Source organism: Aptenodytes forsteri, unplaced genomic scaffold (assembly GCF_000699145.1).
Source record: "Aptenodytes forsteri isolate BGI_AS27 unplaced genomic scaffold, ASM69914v1 Scaffold321, whole genome shotgun sequence".
Classification (NCBI taxonomy): Eukaryota; Metazoa; Chordata; class Aves; order Sphenisciformes; family Spheniscidae; genus Aptenodytes; species Aptenodytes forsteri.
The window spans coordinates 1,240,226-1,249,847 of NW_008795030.1; the positions used below are offsets into that span (position 1 = coordinate 1,240,226).

At 66.5% G+C, this 9,622-nt stretch overlaps 2 protein-coding genes across 2 annotated transcripts in view; both read left to right on the forward strand.

Annotated features, from left to right (window-relative positions):
• ZNF683 (zinc finger protein 683) overlaps positions 1-1,682 on the forward strand; it is a 10,275-nt gene extending 8,593 nt beyond the window's left edge. The window contains 1 exon segment of the mRNA XM_019471239.1: positions 1,597-1,682. Within this exon segment, the coding sequence (XP_019326784.1) occupies positions 1,597-1,682 (86 nt within the window).
• A 1,571-nt stretch (positions 1,683-3,253) lies between these two features.
• Positions 3,254-9,622, forward strand: part of AIM1L (absent in melanoma 1-like) — an 8,194-nt gene continuing 1,825 nt past the window's right edge. The window contains 16 exon segments of the mRNA XM_019471240.1: positions 3,254-4,626; positions 4,628-5,192; positions 5,784-5,831; positions 5,928-6,046; positions 6,326-6,482; positions 6,579-6,718; positions 6,806-6,932; positions 7,254-7,289; positions 7,369-7,496; positions 7,717-7,843; positions 8,152-8,294; positions 8,368-8,494; positions 8,601-8,633; positions 8,747-8,859; positions 9,052-9,181; positions 9,364-9,503. Coding sequence (XP_019326785.1) covers positions 3,254-4,626; positions 4,628-5,192; positions 5,784-5,831; positions 5,928-6,046; positions 6,326-6,482; positions 6,579-6,718; positions 6,806-6,932; positions 7,254-7,289; positions 7,369-7,496; positions 7,717-7,843; positions 8,152-8,294; positions 8,368-8,494; positions 8,601-8,633; positions 8,747-8,859; positions 9,052-9,181; positions 9,364-9,503 — 3,506 coding nt within the window.

The window sequence follows — 9,622 nt, forward strand, 5'->3', positions numbered from 1 at the left end:
GACCCTCAATTGGCAGGTACATGGGGGTGCAGGGTGGGGGGCCCCCAGGCGCGGGGTGCTGCCCAGGCCGGCCTGGCTTGCATGGGTGCTGGCAGGGAGGGAGGATTTGCATTGCTGGGAACCGGAGGGCACCGGTGCTCCCATCCTGGCTGCCACCCGTGGGGGCTGCCTGGTGCTCAGACCCATGCACTGGCCCAGTGGGTGCTGGGATGGGTCCCCGCTCACCCAGGATTGGGATCGGCACTGGCCAGGGAGGGGGGACAGGGCTAGGAGGTGGGTGCTGAGCCCAGCTCTGCCCCTCTCACCTTCAGCCCCCAACATCGGGGGGCTGCTGGGGTTGTAAACCCACTCCTGCCATCAAAGTGCATCCCCAGAGCCATCGGAGCAAGCCAGGGCTCCACCTCGGGTGGCCTCGCAACCTGGGCTGGGGGGACAAAAGGGCTCCCCTGTCACCCCTGTCCCCCTCCTCCCCGCAGGGCACGTGGCTGCCTGTGACACGGCTCGGCGGGGGGGATCAGGGGCAGCGAGGGGAGATGGCAGCTCCCCTGCCCTTGTTATGAACCCCAGCCTGCGCAGCAGCCGCCCAGACCAAATCCTTCATTTTCCTGAAGGTGGCAGGTCCGCTCTCACCCCGCGGCAACGGGGCTCAGCCCTACATGGCCGGAGGCTCGGCTTAATCTGTGGTCACCAGCTCAAAGGCAGCCGCAGCCGCTGCCCTTGCCCCCTCCGTCTCTTCTAAATATTAAACGGCACCTTGTACCTTTTACTTGGGTGCTGGGAGACCTGGGCTGGGTGCTGGGAGACCCTTTGGGATGACGGGAGGCAGCAAACGAGCTAAGCGGGTTGGCTTGGCTTGGCCAGGGGAGATTAATTAGCTGTGCCGGGTGTCCCGGTGTGCCAATACCGCTGGGATCCAGCACGGCACGTCCTGGCAGGCAGGGATGGCCAGCAGGAGCAGCCAGGAGGCTGCAGGGTCTTATCCTCGTGTCCTCATGTCCTCGTGTCCTTGTGTCCTTGGCCCACCATTGCAGTAGGAAATATTTTAGCAAAAAATGGGGTGCTGGGACAGAGCAGGGCTCCGGGGTGAGCTCCTTTTCCAGGGCCGGTGGGGCACTGGGTGCCAAATCCAGCTGCAGGGATGGGATGGGAAAGACAGACCTGGAGATCTTTGGAAATCCGGCTCCGGGTGAGAGGCAGCCGTGATGTTGAGTCAGCAGCTCCCGCCTCCCCCGAGCGCCCCGGTGCTGTGTGGAGCCGGCGTCCCTGTCCCGGTGCCACCCCGGGGCCACGGGCACGGCGGGGCCAGGCACCGCCAGCAAGTGCTTGGGAAACCAGCGCTGAAGCAAGCCCGGGGTGCAGCCAGGTGCCAGGCGGCTCCGGCTCCAGCTCCAGTGGGACGGCAATATTGCAGGGCAGAGAGAGGCCACGTCCCCGTGCAAACCGCACTGCCCTGGCACCCCCGCCCCTGGCAAGAGCTTCCCCGGCGCGGGGGTCCCCGTGTGCCACTGCGGAGCCCCCGGCTCGGGGCGCTGGGGCTCCCTCCAGCCTGACCCTGCTCTTGGCCGTTTGCTCTGACACCCATCTTGTCCCCAGCAGATTTAAGCAGCTTTTCCTCCGCACTGCCAAGTGCACCCATCCCTTTTCCACTGGCGGGTGCTGTGACCCTGGGGATCCAGCTGTGACCCTGGGGATCCAGCTGTGGCTTTGCCAATGCAGCTGTGGCTTTGCCCATGCAGATGTGTGGCCCTGCCCGGGCTGGTCCCAGCCTCGAGCAGCGCTGGCTGTCCCAGACGAGGCCTCATCGCCTCCTGGAAAATGACACAAACTCTTCCTATCTGTACTGGAAAGACCTGCCGGGCCGGGGAGAGCAAGACGCGGAGGGCGCATGGCGAGCTGGCAGAAGGGGCAGGCAGCTGCCTGCACCCGGTGCTTCTCTGCCTGCTCCCGGCCTCCCCGACTCCCCTTTAGGGACTGGTAAAGCCCAACCTGGAGCTGTCAGGGGATGAGGGGGTTGGAGGGGGCCCAGCCCCAGGTGGTGCAGGATGAATCCCTCTCCCGAGATGTCCCCTGGGGAAACCAGCCCCGGGGGCTGTGCAGGGAGGTGTCCCCGGCCCCGGCCGGGGGACCCCAAGCTCAGCCTGTCCTCGGGCTGAGCCCAAAGCCCCGTCCCTGCCGCTGTCCCCGTAGCCGGGCGGTGACACCAAACAGCTCCTAATTGGGAGCTGCCGAGATGCCAGCACGCTTCCGGCTCCCTCCCCAGCACCTGCTGCGTCAGCTGCTTCCCAAACCCAAACCCAGCAATAAAACCCTTCTTGGGCAGGGATGCAACCACGGCACAGCGACGCCTCCGCCGGCATCCCCCCCCAGCCGAGGAAGCGTGGATGTCCCTGTCCCCTGCCCCGTGCCCCGGGGACCACAGCGATGCCCACCCTGCAGCACTGAACACAAGGGCACGGGAGCTGAGCGCTGGGCACCGGCTTGGATCAGGGTGCGAGCGCCGGGTGATTAGTGCAGCTCATTTTCTCGTGCCGATGGGGCTGCAGAGGTGGACGGAGCCATCCCACCTTTGCCAAGCAGCAATAGGGAAGGGTCAAGGGAAGATGCTGCTCAGGTCTCCACCTCCTCCTGCGAACCCCATGGCTGCCCCGGCCCCGGTCCTGGCCAGGCCCTTTTCCCCTGCGGAGCAGCTTCCCTGTTGCTTTTTAGGCTTGTTTGTTTGCTGCATTTGCTGACTCGGCGCAGCCCTGCTGCCCGCCTGACTCATCCTGCAGCTTAGGGCATGGCACGGCTCAGGGCACGGCATGGCCCGGTCGGATCCTGCACACTCACCTGCACTGTGCCGGCCCGCTGGGCTCTGCCGGAGCCCACCTTGGCAGCGTGGCAGAGCTCCCCGCCGTCTCTGCTGGATGCAGAAGAGTTGGTACGGGCAGGCAGAGGGGCCCACAGTGCCCCCGACGTCCTGCACATGCCAGGATGGATGACATGAGCACCCCGAGAATTGCAGAGAGCCCCAAAGCCACCTCCTGTGCTCATGGGACCCCCTCAAAATGTCCCCTCAGAGGGAGGTCTAGGGGGTTTTAGGGTCTGGCTCGGGGTCCAGGGCTGGTCCTCTCAGGGTGGTTTCTGCTCGGCTCTCCCAGGGTCTCCTTCTCTTTCTGCAGCTCCGCCAGCCCCAGCGTGGCAGCCACGGGGGCCGAGCCCAGCAGCGCAGGGTGTTACGGGGCCACAGCAGCCCCTTCCCCAGCCCCCCGGCATGGATTCGCCGTTCCGGCACAACAAGACGAGGGGCTTCGTCTCCAGCACGGAGCTGAGCATGAAGCAAGCAGTGCTGAGCGCGCCGGAGCCTGAGGGCAGGTCTCACTTCCAGAAGGTCTCGCTGGTGTCGCGGCGGCTGGAGAGCGCGGGGAGCGCGCGGGCCCGGGAGGGGAGTCCCTCCCGTGTCTCCCTCCTGCTGCAGGCCTGGGAGAGGGAGATCGTGGAGAAGACAGCGGCCGGCCCCACCACCCTGACGCACCAAGAACGCTCGTCCTCCGTCAACCTCCTCAAGGACTTCACCACGCACGGCCCCGTCTTCTCGCAGGTGTATTCCCCCGCGCAGAAGCCCCGGCGGCAGGACGAGAGGGGGAAGGCGGGGGCCGACGGTGGCGGTGATGGCATCCCCCCGCCAGTGGGTGCCCCCTGCGAGATGCCCGTGCACAGGGAGAGCTACGTGCACGGTGCCCTCCTCCCCACCCAACCCGCCGAGCGCCCCGCAGGGGGTCCCGGCGAGGGTCCCGGTGCCCCGTGCGGGGCCAAGCCCGGCTGCGTCTCTGCCCTGCCCAGGGCCAGGCACGTCACGGTGCTGCGGACGGGCAGGGACGCAGCCAGGCCTGAGCCGGGGCTGGCTGAGGGAAGAGAAGCCCAAAAGGGGATGCACGATGCTGCCGGCACCACGATGGCCCTGCCGCAGCGGGAGAGCTGCGAGCAGGACGGCAGCAGCTTTGCTGGGGCCGCAGCGGGCAGCAAGTGCTCGCCGGGCACCGCGGAGGCTGCCGGGCTCCCGGCCAAGGGATCCCCCAGGGAGAAACACTCGCCGCAAGCCGAAGCCGTGCTGGTGAACGCAGCCCTGGGAGATGGCGACAGGCCTGGGGACCCACAAACCAGTATAACCAGCTCCCCGCAGTGTCCCGTGGCAGACACCGGTGGCCAGGCTGATCTGGCTGGTGTGGGAGAGGAAAGCGCGGCAGATGGGGATGGCACCATTTCAGCCACACCACCGAGGACAGAGAGCCCCCCGGGAGCTGGCGGCACCCCCGAAAACCCCTCCTCAGAGGTGAGCGATGGTCCAGAGCCTTCAACTGAAGCACCAGCATCCCCAAAGGCTGAGGTTGAGTTGGAGGGGGGAGAGACGACGGGGGACCCCCAGGGCACGGCCCAAGAGTCCGAGAGCAGCCCAGAGCCCCCTGCCGAGCCCCCAGCCAATGACCCACTGGCTGAGAGCCCCCCAGACACAACCGAGGAGGACCCCGCGCTGCGGGTGGACATGGAGATCTTCGTGGACACGCTGCGCAACATGGAGCCCTCGGAGATGCGGAAGGCGCCCAAGGCCCCACGCCAGCCCCGGCCTGGCGCGGGGCCCGGCGGGGCTGCAGGAGGAGAGCCCCGAGGAGGAGGTGGAGATCGAGAACCCCTACCTGAGTCCTGATGAGCGGACGCCGGTGGGAACCCTCCATGGGGCACCCGGGGACAGCACCGCCAGCAATGCCAGCACCGCCAGCAATGGCCGGGTGGAGGGGGGCTTGCTCCCGGGGACACCGAGGCAGGCGGGAGCGGAGGAAAAGGCCAAACTGGTGGCCGGGGGCTTAGCTGAGCGGAGCGTGCTCTTCCGAGGGAATGTCCTCAAGGGCATGGCACTGCTCTCCCACTTCTTGGAGCACCGGCCGACTGCGGCTGACGAGGTGAAGCCCTACTCACGCCTGGACAACAGTGTGCTCTACAGCCGCTTTGTCTCCCCCAGCACCGCCCCGCTTGAGCTGCCCGGCAGGGACGGCGGGGGCACAGGCTCGCCCACCCCCAGGGACCACAACGGGCTGGGCCCTGGTGAACACCCTGGCCCCGAGATGGCCGTGCTGGAAGCCCCGAGTCCCAGCCGCATCCCTCCTGTCACCAAAGAGCCAGAGAGCGCCGTGGCCCTGTGTCCCACTGATGTCCTGGTGAGTGAATCCCGCAACGCGGCACCTGGGGAGATGCTCTGCCCTCCTGGGCACGCGGTGGGGTGGTGGGGTCTGAACCCTGGAGCATCTCCCCCTGTTCCCGGCACACGGCTTGTGCTTCCCATCAGAGAGGCCATGGGGTGAAAGCCCCTGGTGCGATGGGACAGTACTGGGATGGGTGATGGGAGGGTGCTGAGATGAGTGACAGGAGGGTACCAGGGCGGGTGAGGGAGGGTATTGGCACGGGTGATGGAAGGGTACCAGGATGGGTGACGGGAGAGTATCATCCTGGGTGACAGGAGGGTACCAGGGTGAGTGACGGAAGGGTACCGGGTCAAGTGATGGAACGGTGCCACCACGGATGATGGGAGGGTCCCGGGGCAGGTGACAGGAGGGTCCCGGGGCAGGCGGGGAGGCTGATCCCCAGCAGTGCAGGAATGCTCGAGGTGTGGCTGCTCGGGGCGGTGGGAGGGATTGGCAGACGCCAGACGCGAGGCTGCGGCTGCGGCTTCCTTGGGCTGCGGGGAGATGGCTGGTGCAGCCGATGTCCCTCCACGCTCTTCACGCACCCATCCCCTCGGGTGTTCACAGCAGGAGGACAAGGAGGGCTTCGAGAAGATCAACACGAGACCTGGCAAGGTACAGGGAGCGTGGCGGGGCCGGGCCGGGCTGGCCAGCTGGGGCATAGTGCGGTGCGATATGGTAGCACCTCTCCACTGTGTCACCCCCTCCCAGATCATCCTCTTCTCTGAGGCCGGCTTTGTGGGCCAGAAACGGGAGATCTGGGGCGACGTCCCCGACGCCACGTCCTGGGAGCTCTCGCACACCATCTCCATCCGGGTCATCCGAGGCGGGTAGGGGACGGCAGCAGGGCGAGGACACGCGGCGAGGACGCAGGGGGAGGGTTCGGCCGGGGATTGCACGTTCCCCGTGCCGGGGATGGCGGCCAGCTCCCAGCCTGAGGTTCAGGAGTGACCGTCCTGCCAGTGCTAATTACCGTGGCTGCGATCCAGCACCGCGGCGGTGGCAGGATGTCCCCACCCATGCGCTACCCTGAGGCTCCCGACAGCTGCGGGGCCGTGGGTAAAAGCAGGATCCCCTCCCCCCCCGCTTTGCTCCCACCCGGCTCCCAGGTGGGTGATGTACGAGAAGCCGCGGTTTCACGGGCGCAAGTGCGTGCTGGCCGAGGGGGACGTGGAGATCGACAACCCCTGGACGGCGTATGGGCAGAGCGGGCAGCCCTGCAGCAGCCGGCCCTTCCGCATCGGCTCCTTCAAGTTGGTGGTGCGGGTAAGCGCATGGACACCCCCGAGCCTCCCACTCCCTACCAGCACCCGGCAAGCAGGGGGTGCCGGACCCCAGTAACACTGCTCTGCCCCATGTCAGGATTACCATACCCCCGAGATCAGCCTGTTTGCAGAGGAGAATGGCGAAGGTGCCCGGCTGAAGTTCACCGACTCGGCCGAGGACACCCGCATGCAGGGCCAGGCGCTCACCGCCGCCTCCATCATCGTCCACTCGGGCTTGTGAGTGGGACCGTGGTGATGGGTGGGCGCCGGGTGGGCTCCAGCAAGGGCTGGAGCGGGGCATGATGCTTTCCCCCTCTTTCCCAGGTGGCTGGTTTACTCCAAGCCTTTCTTCGACGATGACCCCTACGTTTTGGAGCCAGGCGGGTACCCCAATTTAAAGGCTTGGGGAGCAAAGGACCCATCCATCTGCTCCATGCACCCCATCAGGCTGGTGAGTGCCGGTTGCTGGAGCGTTACTGGTTACTGGGGTGCCAGGGCCGTATCAAGCCCCGGGCATGACAGGCGAGAGCATCTCCCGGTGGTTCCCGGTTCACATCAGTGAGAGCTCAGTGTGGGAATGTGCCGAGCATGGCTCTGGAAAGTGCTCCTGTGGGTTAGTGGTGAAGGAAAGCAATAAAACAAAGGCCAAAAGAGCTTGTTCTTGAATGAAAACGACCCAAAAAACAGCTCAGGCTTTAAAGGGGGGGATCGGATGCCCCCATGCCGTCCCCTCCTGCCACCGTGGCCTCAATGGGGCTCCTTCTCCTTCCAGGGCTGCCCCGTTGTGGAGAGACCCGGTGAGCCGCAGGTGAGCACTGGGCCAGCGCCCAGGGAGGCCGTGGGGCCAGGATGGCCGTGGGATCGTGCTCACCCCACCGTGTCCCCAGGTGCTGATCTACGAGGCTGTGGGTTTCCAGGGCTGCAGCTTCACCATCAACCGAGACATCTACGACCTGAAGTGCCTGCCCGGGCCGGCACTGCCCACCGTGGGCTCCCTGCGTGTCCTGGGCGGCTGGTGAGTGGCACGGGGTGGGCAATCCTGGCTGGAGCAGGCTGGGAAGGTGACAGTCACCCCCAGGAAAGGGCTCAGAGGAGCTGCCCGGAGCTGTGGGATGGCCACAGGCAGCTTGGGGGAGAGGGTGGCACTAGAGAGGCATGGACGGTGTCCCTGTGTCCTGGCACATGGAAATCCTCCGCTCCGGAGACCTCACTGCCCACATCTGCCTGTGCCACAGCTGGGTCGGCTACGAGAAGGAGGGCTTTCGCGGCCACCAGTACCTGCTGGAGGAAGGGGAGTACCAGGACTGGAGGCAGTGGGGCGGCTACAGCAAGGAGCTGGTGTCCTTACGGCTGATACGGACGGTGAGGACAGCAGTGGCGGCATCGCTTGGGGATGGACCCAGTGTGGGCGGGGAGAGCCAGCCCCCCTGGTCCCATCCTCATCCCCCAAAGGGAGCCTTCCCTGCCTGCGTCAGGCAGCTGGGCATGGCCTGAGATCCCCCAAACTCATCACGTGCATAGGTCTAGGTGCCCAGAGCTGCTCCCACCCTCCCTGGGGTCCCTGAGGCCAGGCAGGACCCCAGCTGTGTGTGTGGAGAGCGCCTGGCCCATGGCCCTTTCCCCCCAACAGACCGAGGGGCTCGGGGCGGGGGGGCTCCTTCTCCCCACAGGACTTCTCCGACCCAGCGCTGGTCCTCTTCGAGGCCATGGACTTTGAGGAGGGCCCGAGTGTGGAGCTGAGCGAGGCGCTCCCCGACACGCAGCTGGCCGGCTACGGCACCGTCACCCAGTCCATCCACGTGCTGAGCGGCGTGTGAGTTCGGGGACGGGGGGACGAGGGGCTGGACAAAGCGGGGGCTGAGCCAGCACCCACATTTTCCCGGCAGGTGGGTGGCCTACGAGGGCACCAGCTTCTCGGGCGAACAGTACATCCTGGAGAAGGGGGTCTACCGCAGCTGTGAAGACTGGGGTGCCACAGATTGCCGCATCGCCTCGGCACAGCCCATCCTGCAGGTGAGAGCACCGGACACCCCCTCCTTCGCCGCGGCACCCTACGTGGGGCTGGTGGGGGCCGGGCTGGGGCAAAGACGCCAACCAGCCCTGCTCTGTTTGCTTCCAGGTCGGGGAACACAACCTCCATTTCGTCTCCAAGGTCAGGGGCGGCGGATGGGGAGGGGGATGTGCCCCCCCGGGGGACGTGGCCCCTTGCGGGGTGGTGGCGATGCTTTGCCCCCCTCACCGAGCCCCTCCGCTCCCCCTCCCCAGATCCTGCTCTTCTCAGAGCCCGACTTCTTGGGGGAGCATGTCACCTTCAAGGAGGACCAGGAGGCCCTGCCTGCCACCTTCGTCCCACACTCCTGCAGAGTCCACGGGGGCAGGTAGGGTGTCCCGGGGCCTCACTGCTTCCATCTGGGGATGGGAACAGGGACATCACCCTGGCCGGCAGCCCCGCAGGTGCCCATGGGGACTCCCCGGGAGGGTGGGCAGGACCAGGGGTGCTGGGGGGCCATAGGTGGGATGGATGCCCACCACGATGGCCGCGTCAGCCTGGGCACGCTCCTCCCCGCCAGCTGGATCCTGTTCGACGGGCAGGCATTCACGGGGGAGCAGCACGTGCTGTCCGAGGGCGAGTACCCCACGCTCAGCGCCATGGGCTGCCTCTCCTCCACCGCCATCCGCTCTTTGAAGAAGGTCCCAGTGGTGAGTACCAGCCCTTCCTTCCCTTCCCACCAGCACCGGGGCAGAAACCCCCCAGGAACCTTCTTCCCCTCCCACGGGTACCCAACGGCGCTGGCTCTCCGGCCTTGGAGCCCTTCCGCACCCATGGGTGCTCACTCCTCCCGCCTGCCCCCTCACGCCTCATGTCTTCCCCCATCCCGCAGTTTTTCTCGGAGCCCTCCATCTTCCTGCACGGGCTGGAGTGTTTTGAGGGGAAGGAGATTGAGCTGAACAACGAAGTGCGGAGTCTCCAGGCAGAGGGTTTCAACAACCACGTGCTGTCGGTGCGCGTCAAAGGCGGGATGTAAGTGAGCCCCAGCCCCGCTCTCCCCTGGCGTGCCCGGAGGTGACTGTGCTCTGCCCATCCGACACTATCCCATCCCATCTTGTCCCATCCCATCCCATCCCATCCCATCCCATCCC